At 39.2% G+C, this 21,116-nt stretch overlaps 7 protein-coding genes across 10 annotated transcripts; 6 read left to right on the forward strand and 1 right to left on the reverse strand.

Moving 5' to 3' along the window:
• Positions 1-43: 43 nt before the first annotated feature.
• On the forward strand, positions 44-2,486 carry LOC108845826 (NADH dehydrogenase [ubiquinone] flavoprotein 1, mitochondrial). The gene is made up of 3 exons (XM_018619009.2): positions 44-188; positions 532-2,012; positions 2,191-2,486. The coding sequence occupies exons 1-2, from the start codon at positions 186-188 to the stop codon at positions 1,990-1,992; spliced, it is 1,464 nt and encodes a 487-aa protein (XP_018474511.1). The 5' UTR covers positions 44-185; the 3' UTR covers positions 1,993-2,012; positions 2,191-2,486.
• Positions 2,487-3,827: 1,341 nt separating this feature from the next.
• LOC108845827 (transcription factor SRM1) lies at positions 3,828-6,090 on the forward strand. Of its 2 annotated transcripts, XM_018619011.2 has the most exons (3): positions 3,828-4,076; positions 4,296-4,717; positions 5,376-6,090. In XM_018619011.2, exons 2-3 carry the CDS (start codon positions 4,326-4,328, stop codon positions 5,905-5,907), a joined length of 924 nt encoding a protein of 307 aa, XP_018474513.1. In that variant the 5' UTR covers positions 3,828-4,076; positions 4,296-4,325; the 3' UTR covers positions 5,908-6,090. The 2 variants fall into 2 exon arrangements, with proteins under 2 accessions (XP_018474513.1, XP_056861460.1); XM_057005480.1 differs by having other exon boundaries at positions 3,828-4,717.
• A 427-nt stretch (positions 6,091-6,517) lies between these two features.
• On the forward strand, positions 6,518-9,398 carry LOC108845828 (putative pentatricopeptide repeat-containing protein At5g08490). Of its 2 annotated transcripts, XM_018619013.2 has the most exons (2): positions 6,518-8,701; positions 8,812-9,066. In XM_018619013.2, the coding sequence occupies exons 1-2, from the start codon at positions 6,751-6,753 to the stop codon at positions 8,916-8,918; spliced, it is 2,058 nt and encodes a 685-aa protein (XP_018474515.1). In that variant the 5' UTR covers positions 6,518-6,750; the 3' UTR covers positions 8,919-9,066. The 2 variants fall into 2 exon arrangements, with proteins under 2 accessions (XP_018474515.1, XP_018474514.1); XM_018619012.2 differs by having other exon boundaries at positions 6,518-9,398.
• A 23-nt stretch (positions 9,399-9,421) lies between these two features.
• Positions 9,422-10,661, reverse strand: LOC108845830 (VQ motif-containing protein 31). 2 transcript variants are annotated; one of them, XM_018619016.2, is made up of 3 exons: positions 10,503-10,661; positions 9,784-10,096; positions 9,422-9,690 (listed from the first exon to the last, which is right to left on the reverse strand). In XM_018619016.2, the coding sequence occupies exons 2-3, from the start codon at positions 10,037-10,039 to the stop codon at positions 9,515-9,517; spliced, it is 432 nt and encodes a 143-aa protein (XP_018474518.1). In that variant the 5' UTR covers positions 10,040-10,096; positions 10,503-10,661; the 3' UTR covers positions 9,422-9,514. The 2 variants fall into 2 exon arrangements, with proteins under 2 accessions (XP_018474518.1, XP_018474516.1); XM_018619014.2 differs by having other exon boundaries at positions 9,422-10,096.
• Positions 10,662-12,158: 1,497 nt separating this feature from the next.
• On the forward strand, positions 12,159-17,126 carry LOC108845831 (uncharacterized). The gene is made up of 12 exons (XM_018619018.2): positions 12,159-12,332; positions 12,427-14,069; positions 14,500-14,534; positions 14,951-15,126; positions 15,338-15,398; positions 15,484-15,582; positions 15,677-15,771; positions 15,894-16,007; positions 16,110-16,177; positions 16,268-16,378; positions 16,465-16,726; positions 16,819-17,126. Exons 2-12 carry the CDS (start codon positions 12,433-12,435, stop codon positions 16,927-16,929), a joined length of 2,769 nt encoding a protein of 922 aa, XP_018474520.2. The 5' UTR covers positions 12,159-12,332; positions 12,427-12,432; the 3' UTR covers positions 16,930-17,126.
• A 123-nt stretch (positions 17,127-17,249) lies between these two features.
• LOC108845832 (uncharacterized) lies at positions 17,250-18,253 on the forward strand. The gene is made up of 2 exons (XM_018619020.2): positions 17,250-17,409; positions 17,598-18,253. Exon 2 carries the CDS (start codon positions 17,599-17,601, stop codon positions 18,007-18,009), a length of 411 nt encoding a protein of 136 aa, XP_018474522.1. The 5' UTR covers positions 17,250-17,409; position 17,598; the 3' UTR covers positions 18,010-18,253.
• A 1,466-nt stretch (positions 18,254-19,719) lies between these two features.
• LOC108845833 (ferredoxin-thioredoxin reductase subunit A2, chloroplastic) lies at positions 19,720-20,469 on the forward strand. The gene has a single exon (XM_018619021.2). The coding sequence runs from the start codon at positions 19,820-19,822 to the stop codon at positions 20,351-20,353; it is 534 nt and encodes a 177-aa protein (XP_018474523.1). The 5' UTR covers positions 19,720-19,819; the 3' UTR covers positions 20,354-20,469.
• The last annotated feature ends 647 nt before the right edge of the window (positions 20,470-21,116 follow it).

Raw genomic sequence — 21,116 nt, forward strand, 5'->3', positions numbered from 1 at the left:
GGGTTTCGCCTAATAAAGGCCCATAATATATAGAAAAGTTTACGTCACGAGGACGCGGAGCAATCTGAACCAAGCAGTTATCTCGAGTTCGTCGGTCTCAGGTGCGCATCACCTTCTTCCTCCTCTACTTCCATTCCCGTGGCCTTCTAGCTTTGAGGAACAAAAACTAAGTCTCCGCTGTATCCATGGTATGCAATCAGTTTCACGCAGTCAGTTTTGATGATCTTCGTTTCCATTTCATCTTTTAATCTCGATCGCAAATGTTAGGGTTTTGTCGAATTAAAGACTTTAATTATTTTTTTCTCCCGTTTCTGTTGAAGTTTCTTCAAATTTTAGCTGATAATTGCAAAATGATTTGACTTGATCTGCTCATTGTTCTTCGAGATTATCGATGCTTCTAGAACGATTGTGATTCCCTGATGTTGTGTATTCTTTTGGGCTAGATCATGCGTTTCAGTGTTCGTTAGTATTGTTACTGTTGAATCACCTTTGCTATATAATGTTGTGTGTGTTCTATGTATTCGATGATAGGCACCCATGAGGGGGATTCTTGGCTTGCAGAGAGCAGCATCAACATGGAAGGAAAGTAGCAGATTGGCTCCTTCTTTGAGATCATTCAGCACCACCCAACCTGCCTCCACTTCCACCACTCCCCAGCCACCTCCACCACCTCCGCCTCCGGAAAAGACTCATTTCGGTGGTCTCAAGGATGAAGATCGGATTTTCACCAACCTCTACGGTCTACACGACCCTTTTCTCAAAGGGGCGATGAAGAGAGGTGACTGGCACAGGACCAAAGATTTGGTACTAAAGGGTACTGATTGGATCGTCAACGAGATGAAAAAATCTGGTCTTCGTGGACGTGGTGGTGCTGGTTTCCCTTCTGGTCTTAAATGGTCCTTTATGCCTAAAGTATCTGATGGGCGTCCGTCTTATTTGGTTGTGAACGCTGATGAGAGTGAGCCTGGGACATGTAAAGATAGGGAGATCATGCGTCATGACCCTCATAAGTTGTTGGAAGGGTGTTTGATTGCTGGTGTCGGGATGAGAGCTAGCGCGGCGTATATTTACATCAGGGGTGAGTATGTAAATGAGCGTTTGAATCTTGAGAAGGCGAGAAGGGAAGCGTATGCAGCTGGTCTCTTGGGGAAGAATGCGTGTGGTTCTGGTTATGATTTCGATGTTTATATTCACTTTGGTGCTGGTGCGTATATTTGTGGTGAAGAGACTGCGCTTCTTGAGAGTCTCGAAGGGAAGCAAGGGAAGCCCAGGTTGAAGCCTCCGTTCCCTGCTAATGCTGGTTTATATGGTTGTCCCACGACTGTCACCAATGTGGAAACGGTGGCTGTGTCTCCTACTATTTTGAGGCGTGGACCTGAGTGGTTTTCGAGTTTCGGTAGGAAGAATAACGCTGGGACGAAGCTGTTTTGTGTTTCGGGGCATGTGAACAAGCCGTGTACCGTTGAAGAGGAGATGAGTATACCTCTCAAGGAACTGATTGAGAGGCATTGTGGAGGCGTTAGGGGTGGATGGGACAACCTGCTTGCCATCATTCCTGGAGGTTCCTCTGTCCCTTTGATTCCTAAGAACATATGCGAGGATGTGCTTATGGATTTCGATGCGCTCAAAGCCGTCCAATCAGGGCTAGGAACTGCGGCGGTGATTGTGATGGATAAATCAACCGATGTTGTGGATGCAATTGCGAGGCTCTCGTACTTCTACAAGCATGAAAGCTGTGGGCAGTGCACTCCTTGCAGAGAGGGGACTGGTTGGCTTTGGATGATCATGGAGAGAATGAAGGTTGGCAATGCAAAGCTGGAAGAGATTGATATGCTTCACGAGGTGACCAAACAGATCGAAGGACACACAATCTGTGCCTTGGGTGATGCAGCTGCGTGGCCCGTGCAAGGTCTGATTAGGCACTTTAGGCCGGAGCTTGAGAGAAGGATCAAGGAACGCGCTGAAAGGGAGTTGCTACAGGCTGCTGCTTAGAAGTCCTTTGCTAACCACAGGTTTGCATCTTCATTTCTTGCTCTCTTTTTAATTTCTTATTGTAAACTTAAAAGCACAAAAATATAGATTCCTCCTAGCCTTAGTTGATTGTTTCGGTAAAATGGTGTAGTTTTGTATGTCACTATTTGACCTTGCTAGGCTCTTTCGGTCCTTCATAATCTTATGTGCCTTTTGCAGGGAGTTTGCTATTATTCTCAATGGAAATAAAACCTGAAGAACAATATTAGAGTTTTGGGATTGCAAAGCTACTTCAGAAGGAGAAGAAGGTAATGTATTCGTGTTGAATGGGTGAATGTTAAAACTTTAATCAAGTTGTATCAGAAGGAGCTATATTTGTTCTTTTGATTACTCTGCTTTCTTCAATGTTTGTTTGTTTTCTTATGACTATGCTGAGATCACATTTTGGGAAGAACCAAACAAAACCTTTTGATGTTTGAAATAAAGGATGCTCCTTTTTTGATCAAAAAAAAAAAGGATGCTCCTTTTTTGGTTTAAATAGTTTAAATTCCCAAAAAAAAAGAAAACAATGGTTCTTTTTGGCTTTTTGTGGAAAATATCTTTTAGAGTATGAATAAGCCATAGGTAAATTTGTTTGTATTGTTGTGTGATTAGACGCAATTGCTAGAATCTAAATCTGTGTATTATTCTCCCCCAGAACCAATAAGAACCAATAATGTGTGCTTCCTCAATTGAATAAATTTTATAAAAAAATCAAAGGGATATATTCGCATTCAAATCGAGAAAAAAAGTGAAAAGATAAAATGTGCAGACCTGTGAATTGATGGGACAAGTGGGAAAGGGGACCGGTCTGATTGGAACTTTTGGGTGGATATTTATGGATAAGACGTCAACATCTTCCCTAACTTCTTGTCCACCTCTCCCACTTTCTTTTTTCACGAGAGCTCAAAAAGCTGTATAAATCTATCAAGTGAACTACACTCTTTGATAGAATATTAGTTAAAAAGTTTTACTGCACAATGATTGAGAATCCCACTGAATAACACATTGTATAAACCGGAAACTTGTATCATAGGCAACTTGCATGTTCGGTCGTTTGCAAAAGCGTGATTTTTAAATAGGCTTTCGAATCTGAGCTTTAGTTTTTTAATCACTGAAATATTATCTTAACTTGTACTAATAAATTAGTTATGATCTGTTTGATCAGTTTTAAATGCTTTTGTTAAAAAATAACATGACAGTACAAACCATTTACTCTTTCTGTCTAAAATAAATACAAAATACATATTTTCTGTCAAAACAAAAAAGACATATTTTCTGTCAAAACAAAAAATACATATTTTCAAAATTTTCAAAATGAAATTTTGATTATTAACCAATAAAATTTTAGTGATCATAATTTTTTTTAAATTACAATTTACTATTAATTAATATATTGAAAATGTAAAAATATATCTTTTGAAACAACTTTTTTTAAAAACATAGATTTTTTTTCAAAGACAAAAAGAGTATTATATTTCAGTGATTACCTAAGACCCCAAATGTCACCAAAAATATATCTTTGGAACATGACTTAAACATTATGAAAGAAAACAAAAAAAAAGAGAGGAAAAACTAGAATGTAATTCACATTGTCCAAAACTAACAAACATCCATTATCAGAAATACATTATATTACTAGGTGTAACGAATATTTTATCTGTCATTATTACCTAATAAAATTTTGAAAAATCAAAACAAAGTAGAGATTCAATCAAAATTTTATAAAAGTAAATAAACAGGGGGGAGCTGAGCTGTTAAAAGTGTTAGCTATCAATGCTTAATGGGTTGGATTTAACACTTGTTTCTTTATTTTTGTTTGAACTTCCCCTTTCTTAACAAATGACATTTTGACCTCTCTCTCTCCCTCGCTCTCTCTCCCTCGCTCTCTCTCCAGGCATCAGCTTCTCGCAATCCCTACAAAAACCCAATAAACCCCTAATCTCTCCTTCCCTTCTCTCAAAGTTGCAACCTTTAACTGCCAATCCCTCTCTCTCTCTCTCTCTCTCTCTCTCGGGTGCTCTGTTCTTAGCTCCTCAGTAGAGTACGGCAAAAGATAGCTTCTTGTAGGGTTTATTCGCCCTTATTCTTAGCGTAATTCGATTCTCCGTGATTCTCTCTAGATCTCCCTAGTCTACTTGAATCGTTGGATTTTGATTTGGTATTATCACAGTAGAGGAGGATCTGAGTATTTGATTAGTTGGGGGAACGCTAAAGATTCGAACTTTGAATAGAATCTCAGATTTTGCAGTGGTGCTTAGTGTAAGATTCTATCGAATTTTCAGGTGGGTTTAGGGTTTGATTGTGTAAAAAAGATGGCTGTGGAGGAAGTTAGTGATGGTGGTTCTGCTGCGTGGAGCAGGGAAGATGATATTGCGTTCGAGAGAGCTCTTGCTAGTCATACAGATGAATCAGATGAGAAGTGGGAGAAGATTGCTGCTGATGTTCCGGGGAAGAGTGTTGAGCAGATTAAAGAACATTACGAGCTTTTGGTCGAAGATGTTAGTAGGATTGAATCTGGATGTGTGCCACTTCCTGACTATGGTTCTTCTCCTGAAGGATCTAATGGTCATGATGGTGGTGGTGATGATGGAGGTAGCGGTAAGAAGGGAGGGAACAGTCATGCGGGCGAGTCTAACCAGGGGAGTAAAGCGAAGTCAGAACAAGAACGACGAAAGGGTATTGCCTGGACAGAGGATGAACACAGGTGTGTGTGATCTTATGCTTATTCTCACTTGCTGCTGTATCTATCTATGCTCCGTGTCTCCTTTGTGTTCTAGAACATTTATGTTATCTCTAGGTGACAGTTGTAGGTTCGTGAACCTTGAAGAAGTTTTAGTTTTTGATTAGAAGGCTAGAACTTAGCAGGAAGTCTTAGGTTCTTGGTCTCCCCTATTGAGAAACTGGAAGGATTGATTGTGGTTTTAGTTCAAAAATTTTTAAATTGAAATGAATATTTAGCATGGGACAGAGAAAGCTGTTTTTTCATAGATTCTCATTTCATTCATGTCTTTGCTGTTATATCATTACATCACATCATGTTAGAGATGATGATGGGGGGAGATGCTATCTTATCTAAACCCCTGGGACCATTTTGAACCATCTTTTACACCACTTGTTGAAGCTAGATGCTGTTTATGATACTGAGTCCTTGAGAAAAAGGATAGTTAGTGTGTCCACTCCGTTATTGGAGAAGAACCCCACTTTCCTTTTAGAAAGGGACAAGAAGAAGAATATTACATTAAAGACTAGTCTTCATTTTAATCTCTTGAAAGCGTTATAATGGTGCTGGGATCTTAAAGGGCAGATAAGAGTAGTAGAACCTTGAGTTTAATTTGTGTGTTTGATACTTTTGTCTCTTGTAGGTTATTTCTTCTTGGTTTGGATAAGTATGGGAAAGGTGATTGGCGTAGCATATCTCGCAACTTTGTGGTAACAAGAACACCAACCCAAGTCGCAAGCCACGCTCAGAAGTACTTCATCCGTCTAAACTCAATGAACAAAGACAGAAGACGATCAAGCATTCACGACATCACCAGTGTTGGCGATGCAGATGTCTCAACTCAACAAGGACCCATCACTGGTCAGAACAACACCAGCAACAACCACAACAACAACAACACAGGTTCTGCTGTTGCTGTTGCTGGAGGAGGAAACAAACCAGCCAAGCAAGCCTCCTCTCAACCACCACCAGGACCTCCTCCTATGTATGGAACAACACCCAGCATAGGTCAACCAGTAACTGGACCGCTGGTCTCAGCAGTTGGCACGCCAGTGAACCTCCCAGCTCCACCTCACTTGGCTTTTGGAGTCCATGCTGCTCCAGTCCCTGGTGCACCGGTGAACATGGGTCAGATGCCCTACACCGTGCCGCGTACACCAACTGCTCATAGGTAACGTCTGAAGAAAACCGTTTGGTGTAGTAGTGTGTGCTCTACGGTTTAGGTGTAAGAAAGATGTATAAAGGATTTTAGTGAATATTCAAAGCTTGTTCCTTGAGTTGAGTTTTTTTTTCTTTCTTTGTTACTTTAGTTTGTTGGGGATTTTTACGATTTTCGAATAAAAGATTAAAGATCATCATATCATTAGTTTCAGAAACTTTCTTTTTGTATGTGAACACAATAAAAGCTTTATGTGCCAAGACTTGAAACAAGATGCAAAGCCTATATCTTTGTATGGGTTTTAACCTCATTCTTACTGAAGTAACAAAGGAGAATACAGTGTTAAAAACCAAACTAAAGAACCAAGGAATCAACATGCTTGCTATTCTCAAAAAAAAAACATTCTTGTTGCTGAAGAAACAAGAAGAAGATGCTCACACATTTGGGTATAAAAAGTCAAAGATCTTGGTGGGCCGTATTATTAGATTCTTGGGCCTCTATCATATAAACTCTCATGGGCTTATTATGGATTTTATTTTCTTCCCATAATATAATTACAGTTAAGGACCTGCTTTATTTATTATATTCTTATTTATCCCTTAGTTTGAATTATAATCATAAACTATCCATTCATATAATTCAATCAAACTCCACTCGGCTAAAAATCACGCTTGCTTTTATGCAGACTGAGTGTGACACACAAAGAAGTTGATAAAGATTGTGTGTTTTTGGTAGTTTCTCTATGTCTCGGTCACGTATAGGTAACGCTTATATCTTCACTGTTAGAAGATTACAAGCAAATCGTTCTTGCCCATCAGGTGTTTGTAAAAATGCCCGATCCAAATTTTAGGGGAAAAATATGGAAGTATTCAGACAATTTGTTCAAAGTTTCCGACTTCTGTCTGGTTCTGGAGTCGATCACAGAGTTCTTTCGGATGTTGTCAAAGCTTGCGCTTCGGTTTCCGAGCTCAGGTCAGGGAGGGCTCTGCACGGTTGCGTGGCAAAGCTTGGTCATTTATCATGCAACGAGGTTTCAAAGTCGGTTCTCAACCTGTATGCGAAATGCAGGAGAATGGATGATTGCAAGAAGATGTTCAGGCAAATGAACAGTGCTGATCCTGTTGTTTGGAACATTGTTCTCACTGGACTTTCGCATTCTTGTTGTGCTGAAGAGACGATGAGGTTCTTCAAAGGAATGGTCTTTGAAGACGAGCCTAAGCCTAGCTCCGTTACCTTTGCGATTGTTCTTCCTGCCTGTGTTCGCCTTGGGAAGGGTGCATACAACGGGAAGGTGTTGCATTCTTATATTATCAAGATTGGTTTGGAGAAAGATACGCTTGTTGGGAATGCTCTTGTTTCCATGTATGCAAAATGTGGGTTTGTTCTCCCTGATGCGTGTACTGCGTTTGATAGTATAGCTGACAAAGATGTTGTCTCATGGAATGCGTTTATTGCTGGGTTTTCTGAGAATAGTATGAAGGAAGATGCGCTTAGGTTGTTTTCTACGATGCTGAAGGAGCCTGTAGAGCCGAACTATGCAACGATTGCGAATATTCTGCCGGTTTGTGCTTCTATGGACAAGAGCATTGCGTATGGAAGTGGTAGGCAGATTCATGGTTATGTTGTGCAGAGGCCTTGGTTGCAGACTCATGTTAATGTATGCAATTCTCTTGTGAGTTTTTATTTGAGAGTCGGAAGGATAAGAGAAGCAGCGTCATTGTTTACCATGATGGGTTCCAAAGATTTGGTTTCATGGAACGTTGTCATAGCCGGTTATGCATCAAATTGTGAGTGGTCTAAAGCCTTGGAGTTATTTCAAAAACTGGTGCATAAGGGGGACGTTTCTCCTGATTCGGTAACTATTGTTAGCATCCTCCCTGTCTGTGCGCAGTTAACTAACTTGACCGTTGGCAAAGAGATCCACAGTTATGTTTTGCGCCATGCTTATCTCTTGGAGGATACATCAGTTGGGAATGCTCTCGTTAGTTTCTATGCAAGATTTGGTGACACGAGTGCAGCATATTGGGCCTTTTCACTGATATCCCAGAAGGATATAATATCTTGGAATGCTATACTTGATTCCTATGCAGACAGTTCAAAACATTCTCAGTTTATGAACCTCTTGCACTACTTATTTGATGAAGCAATGATTCCTGACTCTGTTACTATTTTAAGCATAGTCAAATTCTGCACAAATTTACTGGGACTTGGTCAAGTAAAAGAAGTTCATGGGTACTCAGTTAAGGCCGGTCTTTTACAAGATGAAGAAGAACCCATGCTTGGCAATGCATTGCTTGATGCATATTCCAAATGTGGTAACGTAGAATACGCTCAAAGGATTTTTCAGGGTTTATCAAAGAAAAGAACTTTGGTTACATATAACTCAATGTTATCAGGATACGTTAACAGTGGAAGTCAGGATGATGCTCAGCTTCTGTTCAGCGAGATGTCTACTACTGATCTCACCACTTGGAGTTTGATGGTTCGTATCTACGCTGAAAGTTGCTGTCCTAGTGAAGCCATTGATGTTTTCCGGGAGATACAAGCTCGAAGAATGAGGCCTAACACCGTGACTATCATGAATCTCCTTCCCGTTTGTGCGCAGATAGCCTCTCTGCATCTAGTGAGACAATGCCATGGATATATTATCAGAGGCGGACTTGGTGATATCCGCCTGAAGGGGACTCTATTAGATGTATATGCAAAATGTGGCAGCTTGAAGAATGCGTATTCTGTTTTCCAGTTAGAAGCTCATAGAGATCTGGTTATGTTCACATCTATGATAGCTGGGTGTGCTGTGCATGGTATGGGTAAGGAAGCACTTATGATCTACTCTCATATGATGGACTTGGGCATTAAGCCCGATCATGTTTTCATAACTACTCTGTTGACTGCATGCTGCCATGCTGGCTTGATACAGGATGGATTGCAAATATTCAACTCAGTAAGGACGGTTTATGGTATGAAACCTACAATGGAACAGTATGCTTCTGTTGTAGATCTACTTGCTCGAGGTGGTCGACTTGATGATGCATATTCTTTCGTCACAGAGATGCCAGTTGCACCTAGTGAAAATATATGGGGAACACTGTTAAGGGCGTGTATAACATATAATAGGATGGATCTGGGGCACTCAGTTGCAAATCATCTTTTGGAAGCTGAATCTGAAGATATTGGGAACTATGTTCTGATCTCGAACATGTATGCAGCAGATGGTAAATGGGAAGGCGTGAAGGAGTTGAGGAAGCTAATGAAGAAAAAGGAAATGAAAAAGCCAGCAGGGTGTAGCTGGCTGGATGTGGATGGGAGAATGAATGCCTTTATGTCCGGAGATTCTTCTCACCCTCGGAGAAACAGTATGTTCGACGTACTAAATGCTTTATTTCTTCAGATGAAAGAGCCTGTGGCGTTTTAACCGATGAAAATTGTGAACCGCTGCAAAGTTAGATCACAATGGTCTACTACAGAAAAAAACAGTGCAGAAACGTTACAGAGACAAATTTTGATTAAGATAATGCAAGTGAACAGTCTTTCTCTTTCAATGGTAATTTTCTGAAACGCTACATGTACATGAGCTTTGGGATAGTAGGCAGAGAACATGCTTAATGATTAATCTGTCGAATTTAAGGTCTGCCACTCGAATTGGGAGATGTTAAAGGAAACAAAGTAAGCAACTCTGGCTCTGTATACCCTGGTTTAGACCTTGGCGATGGATGCAAGTAAAATCGTCTTTCTTTAATGGCTCTCTCCTCTTCTTCGTTGTTTGTTGTACAACTATCTGGCTCTGCTTTATCTCCTTCTATTAAGGACAAGTTAGAGAACAATGAAGAAGAGGTACCTAGTGGATTTGTTAAAAGGTTGGTAATACCAGATTTAGATGATGGGGTTGTACCAGTGGGTTTAAAGCTTAGAGGAGGTTTGACAATTTCAAGCTTTGGCCTCATAGATTGCCTTCTCTCATGGAGCTTAGAAGTCGGCCTCTTTTGTATAGCGGTTTTCATCACTGTAGCTTCTGGTACCGCTGCAGCATTGCTCTCTGATGGACCTGTCAAGCGCTGCACGACTTCTCTGAAAGTGTTGGTGTCGGTGTGGACAAATGTAGTGACGGGCTTGCAAGTTGCAACGTTCGGGCTTCCTTGATTATTCATATGTAAGTTTTTCTCTGACAGAACACGCTTTGATAAACACTTTTTAGGGCCTCTGACCTGTGACAATGGTACCATCCATGCACTTGATCAGAAAACGAAAAATATTCGACTACATTTGCAAAATAGGTCCCATCTAGAGAAATGAGAGTGATGGAAGGCAGTCGTGTACTCAACAACCTTGTCAATTAAAAAAAGACCACTAGATTCTTATTTTTCTGAGAGATAATTTGGCTTTTTCCTGAAATTGCTTTGACTTGTTGTATACTCGAAAGTCTATATCAAAATTTGGTGCTATTACTTTTTGCAAGAACGAAAAACATATGATGAGAGCTGTTTATAGGTAGTTCTATATACGATTTATGATTTGATAGGACACAAGCTAAACATTAGCCTCGTATCTTTGTGCTCTGTTCTATGAAGGAATCACAAGAAAATGATGAAAAAGAAAAGACCAGAGAAATACCTGAAAGAGCAAGCCAGAGGCAGCAAGGTGATGGTGAATGCTGGTTTCTGAACCTAACACGAAACTTAAAGCAGAAGAAGACAACAAGAGGAAGAGGAAGAGAGAGAGAGAACTAAAAGAAGGTATAAAGACTGTTGTTGTTGTTGTTGGTCCAATGGTCACAGCTCAGAACTTGTTCATATACCAGAAAAGAGAAACGAGGAAAAGCAGGAGAAAAATATGGAGAGGGATTATAAAGACTTTTTTACCCCTTTATTGTTAACCGTTTGTTTTTTGGTTTGGGTTTTTGTCACTTTCTTTTTCTTTTTGTTAATAAAAATTTGTTTGGTCAAACATCAGAAAGAGTGACAAACTGTGATGAGTTATTTCATGTTGTCGTGTAAGGAATGGAGAAAGGAAGTTAAAGAAGGAAGAAAATGCATGCCGTTTCTGTTAAGGAGAATAGAGAGAGAAAGACGTCACAGCAACCTCTCCCCAAACCAAACAAAACGGTTCTTGTTTTTTTCTTCTTTCTTATATGAATGAGCTGTCTCCGTTGAATGTGATGAGATATTTAACTGAACTCATAACAGTTTCTCAACTGTCTCTGTTCACGACCTTAACTTTGGTCACATGAATAGATGAATCGATATAGTCGTTGACCTGATTACAATCATCATAACATGAACATTTAAACATAAAACATACGAATACTTGCACATCCGGTGATCGCCGCTGGCTAGTCGCTTAGGCCGAGCCAGTCACTAAGCTCGTTTTGGGCTTTGCTAATTTTATATTGGGCCTTTTAAAAATTTATTCATATGGTTAAACGTATATATCGAGTTATTACTTCATGGGTTTGATTAACTCGGCCTATTTTGCCAGGCTAGGCCCATATGAAACTTGTTCATCTTTTCTTTTTGTCAGCAATATGAGCTTGTTCTAATTTTGTTTTTGTTTTAAATAAACTTTATAAATATGATTAAAGATACTAAATTAGAACTTAATTGTTTATAAAATCTAATCAGAACAAATACAGTTTTATTGAGAATTAGATTTATAATAATTGCAAAAAAATCAGATTTTTATTATTATTAGTTTATAGATTTTCAAATTCTTACTAAAATCTATTGTTTTTGAGTTCGTAATTTTTGAATTCCATAAAGAACTTCATTGTAGAAAAAGATTGGATTTTAGTAATTTTATAAAGGATAATTGCACTCCCTACACATCAAACTCACCCTATTTGCATTCCACACACTAAATCCCTCCAATTTTCTTTTCCCCATCACTACCATTTTTCCCCCTCCCTCCTATGGTATCTACTTTTTCTAAGAGTTTTCAGCTAATTTACTCTTATAAATCTATTAAATTATTAATGTTATTGAGAATATTATCTTAAAAATTTTAACTTATAAAAATATTTTAGAAAAGTTTAGATTCTTAAGATCATTATAGTAATACATTTTGATGAATTTTCTCAACAAGAAAAGTTCTCTAAAATCTTTCAATTTTCAGAATTAACAAATTCTATGTAATTCAAATTTCCACTAGCTCCTGTTTTGTAGAAATATAAAGTTTTTGAATATTACGAGAGACTGAAGAAATATGAGGGGGTAAGTATGCAAATAAACAAAACCTAAAAATGCGGGTTAAACTCACGGTCCGCGAGAACGAGAGAGAAACCAAAGATTAACACATTTTGTCTTAAAAATCAATTAGCAAACAAGCAAGCAAAAGCAACGAAGGAGAGAAAGGGGGAAAAAGGCGTAAGAGAGAAACGGTGCAGAAGCCCCCAAACCAGTCTGCCATTTTCACTTTCAATCCCTAACTCTGCTTCTCTTTCAATCGGTAAAAACAAAAATCTCTCCTTTTTTTTTTGTCTGTGTCTTTTTCTATAGGAGCAGTGAAAATTTACAAATTGGTGTTTCGTTTGGATTTGTAGAGTGAAATGAGTGGTGTTCCGAAGAGATCTCACGAAGAGGGAGGTGGTGGTGTGACTCATCAATCTTCCTCTTCATCTTCATCAGCCAAATACCCTCACGACGATTCTGGATCTCCTTACCCTAAATCCACTCCTCATCCCTCTCCTGTTACTACTACTCCACCACCACCACAACCACCTGCTCAGTCTCAGTCTCACCACCACCACCATCAACAGCAACCTCACCTTCACTCGATCCCTCCTCATCCCCATTCTCACACACCACCACTTGCTGCTGCTTCTGCTTCGGCTCCTTCTCCTGGTTACGAGGTCGAATCAAGAACCGTCAAGGGTCCGAGAAGTGAGCCTAGAGATGGAGGAGGAGAGAGACGATCTCCTCTTCACGGCGTGTATCGTTCTCCGTCCTTACCAGCCTCGGTTTCTTCAAGTGATCCTCATTTGACTCACCCCCCTGTGACGTTGGATGGTGCTAAGGATGCTAGAGTTGAGAACAGGGACAGCAGGAGCGATGGGAGAGAGATAATACATGGTGAGTCCAAGAGGGAGATTCATGGTCCAAAGGGCGAGAGGGATGCCAAGTTCGAGAGATCAGGGGATGACTTTGGAGGAAAAGGTAATAATACCGGAAGCTATGCTAGGAGTGATGGGAGAGGGGTATATGGTGAGACGAAGAGGGAGATTCAAGGTCCTAAGAGTGACAGGGACGCTAAGCCTGAGCGTCTAGGGGATGACTTTAGTGGAAAAGTTAGTACTGGAAGCTACACTAGGGAGAATCAGAACTACAGTGACCAGAAGGGAGAGGTTAAGATGGAAAAGGAAGGGCATGTTTCTCACGTGCCTTGGAAGGAGCAGAAGGATTACCATAGAGGGAAGAGAGCTGAAGGTTCGAGCGCTAATGTGGAGCCGTGGGTTGTATCCCGTGGCAATCCTCAGGGATCAACGGAGGTCGGGGTTAAAGATTCCTCAGCTCCTGTGGAGGGAGGAGCGCATTTAGAAGGGCTTGGAGAAAACAAGGTTGATGCGAAAAGCGAAGATAGATTCAAGGACAAAGATAAGAAAAGAAAAGATTTGAAGCATAGAGAATGGGGAGACAGAGACAGCAAGGATAGAAACGACCGCAGAGGAGGGTCTGTGCTTGTTAGCGAACCCAAAGAGATTGGAAGAGAAACAGAGAGGTGGGAACGAGAGAGGATGGAGCAGAACGATCGAGAAAGGAGCAAGGAGAAGGATAAAGATCATGTAAAAAGAGAGCCACGGACTGGTGGAGCTGAGAAAGAGGTCTCGCAGAACGAGAAAGAGCTGGGAGAAGCATCTTCCAAGCCTGCAGAACAGGACCACGCGGCAGCACCTGAGCAGAAGAAGCAGAACGAACAGGAGGGCTGGGAGAAAGATGAAAGAGAATCGAAGGACAAGAGGAGAGAGAGGGATGGTGACTCTGAAGCCGAAAGAGCTGAAAAGCGCAGCAGAGTCAATGAGAAAGAATCTGAAGATGGGTGTTTGGAGGGTGAAGGGGGAGCTGCAGAGAGGGAAAAGGATGCCTTCAACTGTGGAGTTCAGCAACGGAAGAGAATGCTGAGACCGAGAGGAAGCCCACAAACCACAAACCGCGACCGTGTCCGTTCACGGAGTCAGGACAACGAAGGGTTCGTCTCTCTGTCTTATGCATTTTATCTTATTAGCCTCTCATTCCTTAGCTAAATTCTTAATATATTCTTTACCATTTAGAGAGAGACATGCCAGGATTGTTGGAATTTGAACCTATTTAGTCAAATATGATTATTGTTGGAATATTCTATTACCATTATTATTTTTTGACTTGAGACTTGAGAGATAGTAACCTTAAAAGAAAACTTTGCATATATAATTGTACTTTGCTCCTATCTCTTTAAACCTAAATTTGATTTTTCGCTGGATGTTCTTCTCTACCGCCTCCCTTTCTCTGTGTTAAGAATATTTTGGCCTGCATTTCTTTTATAATGTAATTTAGTTATTGTCTAAGTCCTTAACTTCTTTTTTCGGTGACTAATATGGCTTTTAATGTATCATCAATGTTTGATTGTGTTTATTTTGCAGGGTACAAGGTAAATCATTCGTTGCTATATCTTCGAGTAAGGATCAGTTTGCACTGCTTGGAAAACAACAGTAAAAAAGGAATCGGTTATATTGGCATTCATTTTTACATGTGCATTGATAATGGTCCTTTACGACACATGATAACTAATCTATATCGAAGTTTCCTTCTTAGGCTTGTCTTTAGGTTGTAGTCCGTTACTCTCACACTAGAATGTCAAATATAAAATTCAAAAAGTCTGTTTCATCGTTAATGCTACTTCAGATTTGGGTATCTTGAAGTTGCTTATACCTCTGCATTTTTCATTATTGGTCTAAGGTCAATGTCAAATAAACATATATCAAGTGTCTGCTCCTTTTATCTTACTACAAATTTAAAGTCTGTGCTGTTATGCGAAACATAATTTGGTCAGAGCGTCAGCTTGTTGAATTATGGTATATACTGATTATCCAGGCAAACCAGAGGTGCCGATTGTTGTTTACAAAGTTGGGGAATGTATGCAAGAACTGATTAAGTTGTGGAAGGAATATGAATCATCGCACCCTGACAAAAGTGGTGATTTCGCAAGTAATGGTCCCACTCTCGAAGTTCGGATTCCAGCTGAGCATGTTACTGCTACTAATCGCCAAGTAAGAATAAGATACATTCAAAACTCTCTCATAATCTTTTTTCTTTAAGATGACTTACATTGTCCAGTTTCCCATATAGTTATAGTATCGATCTGTATCTTTGCTTAAGCTCTAAATGAGTTTACACTTGCCTATTAATATGGGCATCACAGCTCTTTAGAGCATCACATGTTTGTTGCCTGCTGAGACCTTTTGGCTTGTGTTTGTGCAGGTAAGAGGTGGCCAGCTATGGGGAACAGATATATACACAGATGATTCCGACCTTGTTGCTGGTACGTGTGTCTTGAAGAATCTTTTTAGTTGATTCCTTTGGTTCGGTCCTAACATCACTCTGATTCTGGTCTATTTTTCCTCTAGTTCTCATGCATACAGGTTACTGTCGTCCCACAGCTTCCCCTCCTCCACCGACAATGCAAGAGTTGCGTGCAACCATCCGAGTCTTGCCGTCACAAGAATGTTAGCTATCTTTCCTCTATCTACTTTTATTCCCCTTCTTATTGACCTTTCCATGTTGAGAGAAATTTTAACAAACTTTTTAAAAATTGTTAAGACTACACCTCCAAGCTGAGGAACAATGTTCGCTCTCGAGCATGGGGAGCTGGAATCGGATGCAGTTACAGAGTTGAGAGGTGCTATATACTGAAGGTATAATTTGAGTTCTGTTCGTTGTTTATCCTCTTTGTTTCCCTGACAATCTAATAATATCCAGTTTAGAAAGTGAATAAGTTTTTAATTAATGATGGAGTTTCTGATGTTATGATTTCCAGAAAGGAGGTGGTACTATTGAACTCGAACCTTCTCTTACCCACTCCTCAACTGTTGAGCCAACACTTGCCCCAATGGCTGTTGAGAGGTCTATGACCACCAGAGCTGCAGCTTCGGTACTTTACCTTGCTGTTTCGAAAACTCTCAAAATTTGATCAGCCATAATGCAGTATTGTTCATATCTTTCAAGCACTGATGACCTGTTAATCGTTTTGTAGAATGCTCTACGGCAACAAAGGTTTGTTCGAGAAGTAACAATACAATACAACCTCTGCAATGAACCTTGGTAAACCCCAGGGATCTTTATCTCACTTAAAAGGAATCAGACGCAATATCAGCTATATACATACTCACATGGGTTTACTCTTTTATGCAGGATCAAGTATAGCATAAGCATTGTGGCCGATAAGGGTCTCAAGAAGCCTCTCTTCACCTCTGCCCGCTTGAAGAAAGGGGAAGTTTTGTACTTAGAAACACACTCATGCAGGTATATAATATCCAAAGTCATGTTTTTAACGGCATTAATGATATTATTTAGATGCTGAATCTATTATAACCTTTGGCTGCAAATAGGTATGAGCTCTGTTTCGCGGGAGAGAAGACTATGAAAGCATTCCAAGCCTCACAACAACAACAACACTCGTCACAAGAAGCTATGGAGATCGATAACAACAATAACAACAAGTCGCAGAACCATCTTCCTTCTTCAAACGGTGACAAAACAGAATCAGACAACAGTATAATTGATGTTTTCCGTTGGTCGAGATGTAAGAAACCTCTCCCGCAGAAGCTTATGCGGTCTATCGGGTTTCCACTCCCACCAGATCATGTCGAGGTCAAACATTTTATTTCGATTCTGAACTCTTGTTTTACCAAGTTTCTTGTATTACAAAACAGTTAGATGATGTGTTTTGGAATTGAGAACAGGTGTTGGAGGAGAATCTTGATTGGGAAGATGTACAGTGGTCACAGACTGGTGTTTGGATTGCTGGAAAAGAGTACACTCTTGCTCGCGTGCATTTCTTGGCTCCCAATTAAATAAAAAAAACACTTTCATGTTTAATGTGTCTGTCTTTATTTGATCTTTATCTACTGTTAAGACTTAAAGAGATTAATGGTTGCTTTGATGTGTCTTGTGTTCTTCCTGTTTTTATTTTTGTTTTGTAAACTTTTTTTTAAGTCGAATGATTTTAGTTGTTAATTTTGTAATAGAGATAATCAAATCCATTTGGATATTTCTTCTTGCTTCCCTATTTTATAATTTTGTGGTGGATCATGATTTTATATAATTAAAAAGCTCTTTTTCAAAGAAAAATCAGGGTTAGTTTGATTCTTTATAAAATGTAACGTCAAAAACATAAATAGTTAAAAGAGTTGAGTGAATGATGAAAAGAAAACAAAGCTGAGGGACGACCAAATCATTCTTCTTCTTCTCGCTCTCTCTCTCTCTAATTCTTCCGACCGAACAAACAAGCACAGCTTCTTTGATCTTCCTCGTACCGTCTTCGTTTTTAATATGTAAGTTTTGTCTTAAATTGTCGTTTTTCGAAGGTTTTTGTTGATCTCCAAGTTTTATTAGAACCCTAACTGACCCAATCACTCAGCTTCTTGTTCAAATTGAGATGCTTAGCTAGGTCTTATGGATACTCTCTCTCCCTCTCTCTGATTCACTTGCGTTGCTTTCTTGTGTGTTTACATGTTAAAAGAATGTCTGGTGATGATGATGAACCTTCCTATGGCTCTGGAGACGAAGTAAACCACCTCACTGATGGACACAACAAGCGCACTATCCCTACTGCAGCAACGACGACGCCTTCTTCTGCTGCCTCCGGACCAACACGCAAGAGAAGCCGCAAGGCCTGTGGTGACGCCATAGTCGAAGCCATGCTTGAAATCGCAGCAGCCTCCAAAAAGAGAGCGGCGGCTTTGGCTAACAACGGAGACAGATTCTCCATCAGCAAATGCATCAGAGCGCTCGACGACTTGCAAGGCGTTGATCAGCCCACCTACTTTCTCGCCTTGGACCTGTTCGAGAACCCGAGCTCGCGAGAGATTTTCATCTCGTTGAAGTATGAGAAACGGTTGAAGTGGCTACAGGGGAAGTGTAGAGCTTTGTAGTGATCTAGTTTTGCTGATCTATATGTTCTTGGTACTTATGGTGAAATGATATTTCATTCATCTTCTTCATTTGCTTATGTGTGAAGATGTATCACTGGTGGAGATCAATTGAATAGTTTTCTTTTATAATTAAACTATCTCTCTAGTATTGTAAAGTTGGATAGGCCAGAAAAAGAGAGAGAGCTAACAATGTTATTTACCAAAAGCTCATTTGTTAAACAAGAAGCTAATCTTTGTAGGCTGATGAGTTTGCCTTTTGTAGCATGGTTATCCCGCGTAGGAGAAACATTCTAATACACAATTGAAAAAAAAAAATCTGTAGAAGATGAAATATGATACTGCATAGGAGGAGATCTTGAATGATGCATGACTGCTATGAAGACTCTTCTCTATGTGGCTCTGCATCTGTGTATATAAAAAGAGATAAAACGAATGAGCTTTGAATTGAGTTGTTTAACAAAACAGATAGAACAGACATGAGACACCAAAATTGAATTATAAACTGACAAGTTATCTAGTTTCGATTTCTTTCAAACAAAAAAACAGGTCTCTCAGTAGGTCTGCTATACCTGGCAACGGATCATCCATCATCTGCAGCTGCATAGAACTCAGGTGAGGACTCAAAAAATGTCACCATGCTACAAAGTGAACAATTTAATTACCACGCTAGGAGTTTTCCTGCGCCATGCGCAGATATAAAAATTTTAAAAATATTTTTATATAAACAAATTTTCAATTTTCAATATTTAAATTTAAATTTTATTAATTAAAAAGTAAAACCATAATGAAATTTTTCTATTTTGATTTATTCAAGTTTATTTTAACTGTTTAATTTTATTTTATTAAATTGTAATAATAATAATTAAAAATTTATAGAGTTATTTTTCATATTATATTTTATTCAGTTAACTTTTATTTTAAATTAGTTCTAATAAATATTTACATTAATATGAATAACATATATAAGTTGATAAATATATAATTATAACTACATTTATTTTGATAATAAAAATATTATTCATAAATTGATAAAAAATCAAATTTGTAATTATTATTTATATATATAATTATATTATTTAAATAAATATAGAAAATTTATTAGCATTACCATATTTCTAAAATCTTATCAAAATGGATACTTGTAGAAAAATAATATTTTTGATATAAAACTTACTAGTTATTACTATATTAGGAAACTTTGCCAAAAATATGAATATGTATATAGAAAATAGTCATTACCATATTTAAGAAATATTACCAAAAACATAAATCTTAATATAGAAAATTGTACATGTCACAATTAGATCGATGCCATGTCATATTTCTTTCAAGCCATGTCATCATTTTTTTGTTGACAGTAATTGTAGTGATGACACATGTACAAATCACTTCTCAAATATAGTCTGGGGGATAGAAAAGTAACAAGAAGAAAATAATGGTTTTAAGAGTACCCCACCTCCAAAGTGAACAATTTAATGACCACATATAAATATCTCAGGTATCCCTCCGAAATTCAACAGAAGATTTATTAAAATTCCAACTTCTATATAGGCATTTAGCCAATTGACTCAAAGATATTTTACCATGTAAGCATAAATGTGACTTTCTAAAAAAGTTTTCAGCCACAAGTTCCTCATCCCTTAGAATCCTTACAGTGTTCTTAAGTCTCAGATGGTGACACGTGTCACCAAAATATAATGTGACTTTTTTTTTAATTTAAATCAAATAATATAACAGAACTGCTTAAAGACTCTCACTCTCCGACTCTCCGTCGACAGGAGATACATTTCTCAGGCTCGTATCTTCGGAGATGACTAACGGTTTCGCGCTATCTCCGGCGATTATCGCCGCCGTTCGTCCTCCGGCATCGCAAGACCGTCTCTTCGCTGCTTCTATCAACGGACGCAAAACCATCGAAGCTTCTTCTTCTTCCTCCTCGTCGTGTTCTTCAATCTTTGCACCTATCTCGTCGCCTAATCGAAGCAAATGCGCCTCCTCCACCACCATCTCGCGGCGGAAGAATCCGAGATCGACGATTCGCTGCGACGCTGCTGTGAAATCGGAAGCTGATCTTTCGACGGAGGAAGAGGAGAAGGCGAAGGAGAAGATCGGGGCTAGGGTTAGGGTAACGGCGCCGCTGAAGGTGTACCACGTGGTTCGAGTTCCGGAGGTGGAGCTGATGGGAATGGAAGGTTCGATCAAAGACTACGTCGTTTTGTGGAAAGGGAAGAGGATCTCGGCTAATCTGCCGTTCAAGGTGCAGTTCGTGAAAGAGGTGGAAGGTCGTGGTCCTGTTAAGTTCTTCGCGCATCTCAAGGAAGACGAGTTCGAGTTGATTGATTGATGATGTGTGGTGGTCCGTGATTTGAATCGGGAAAGGGGAAAGCTTTTTATCTTTTGTTGTGAATGGTTTTTGTATGTACTATACATTTTAGCATATTAATACATAACATTTCACCAGTTCTTGAGTCCCTTCATGTATGGTACTTTCCTCTTTTGTTGGAGAAGCTAAAAGCTGTGTCTTGATCTTTAATCAGAAGGGTAAATTCAAGCTTGAAAGTCTACTAAACTGAGTTTGAATATGATGGGGTTTGCTTCAAGTCAACATCTTTGGAATAGAGTATAAGTAGCAGACTATAGAGTAGAGTTTAAGACTAGGTTCCTGTGTTAGATGACTCTTATGCTGACGTATGCTGCAAATCGTTGTTCTAGTTTAGAACAGACTACATCAGCTAGATGGAAAGCAATGACATGAGATGTTTTGTAGGTGTTTTATCATTTCTTGTTCAAAGACAACCAACTGTGAGTGAAGAAGAACAGTTGATGTTTAATTTAACTCTGTAATCTTTGTAGAGATGCCTAGTCTTCTCAAGTTGCATGAATGTGAATATTAAAGCAGTTAGTTTCTTTAATTCTGTGAGTGTTTGTGGATGACTCCTTTGCTGCAAATCTTTGTTGGGATAAGGCTATGAAGCCAAATGTTGTTTCCAAACTAGTTTTCAGCTGAGATGGTTCGGTTTACGTTTTTATTTAAACCAAACTGTTTGATATGATTTGAATGGATAAATTTTCTTAACCGGGATGAACCGGTCGGATAATACAGAGCT

Source organism: Raphanus sativus, chromosome 3 (genome assembly GCF_000801105.2).
Source record: "Raphanus sativus cultivar WK10039 chromosome 3, ASM80110v3, whole genome shotgun sequence".
NCBI classification, from domain to species: Eukaryota; Viridiplantae; Streptophyta; class Magnoliopsida; order Brassicales; family Brassicaceae; genus Raphanus; species Raphanus sativus.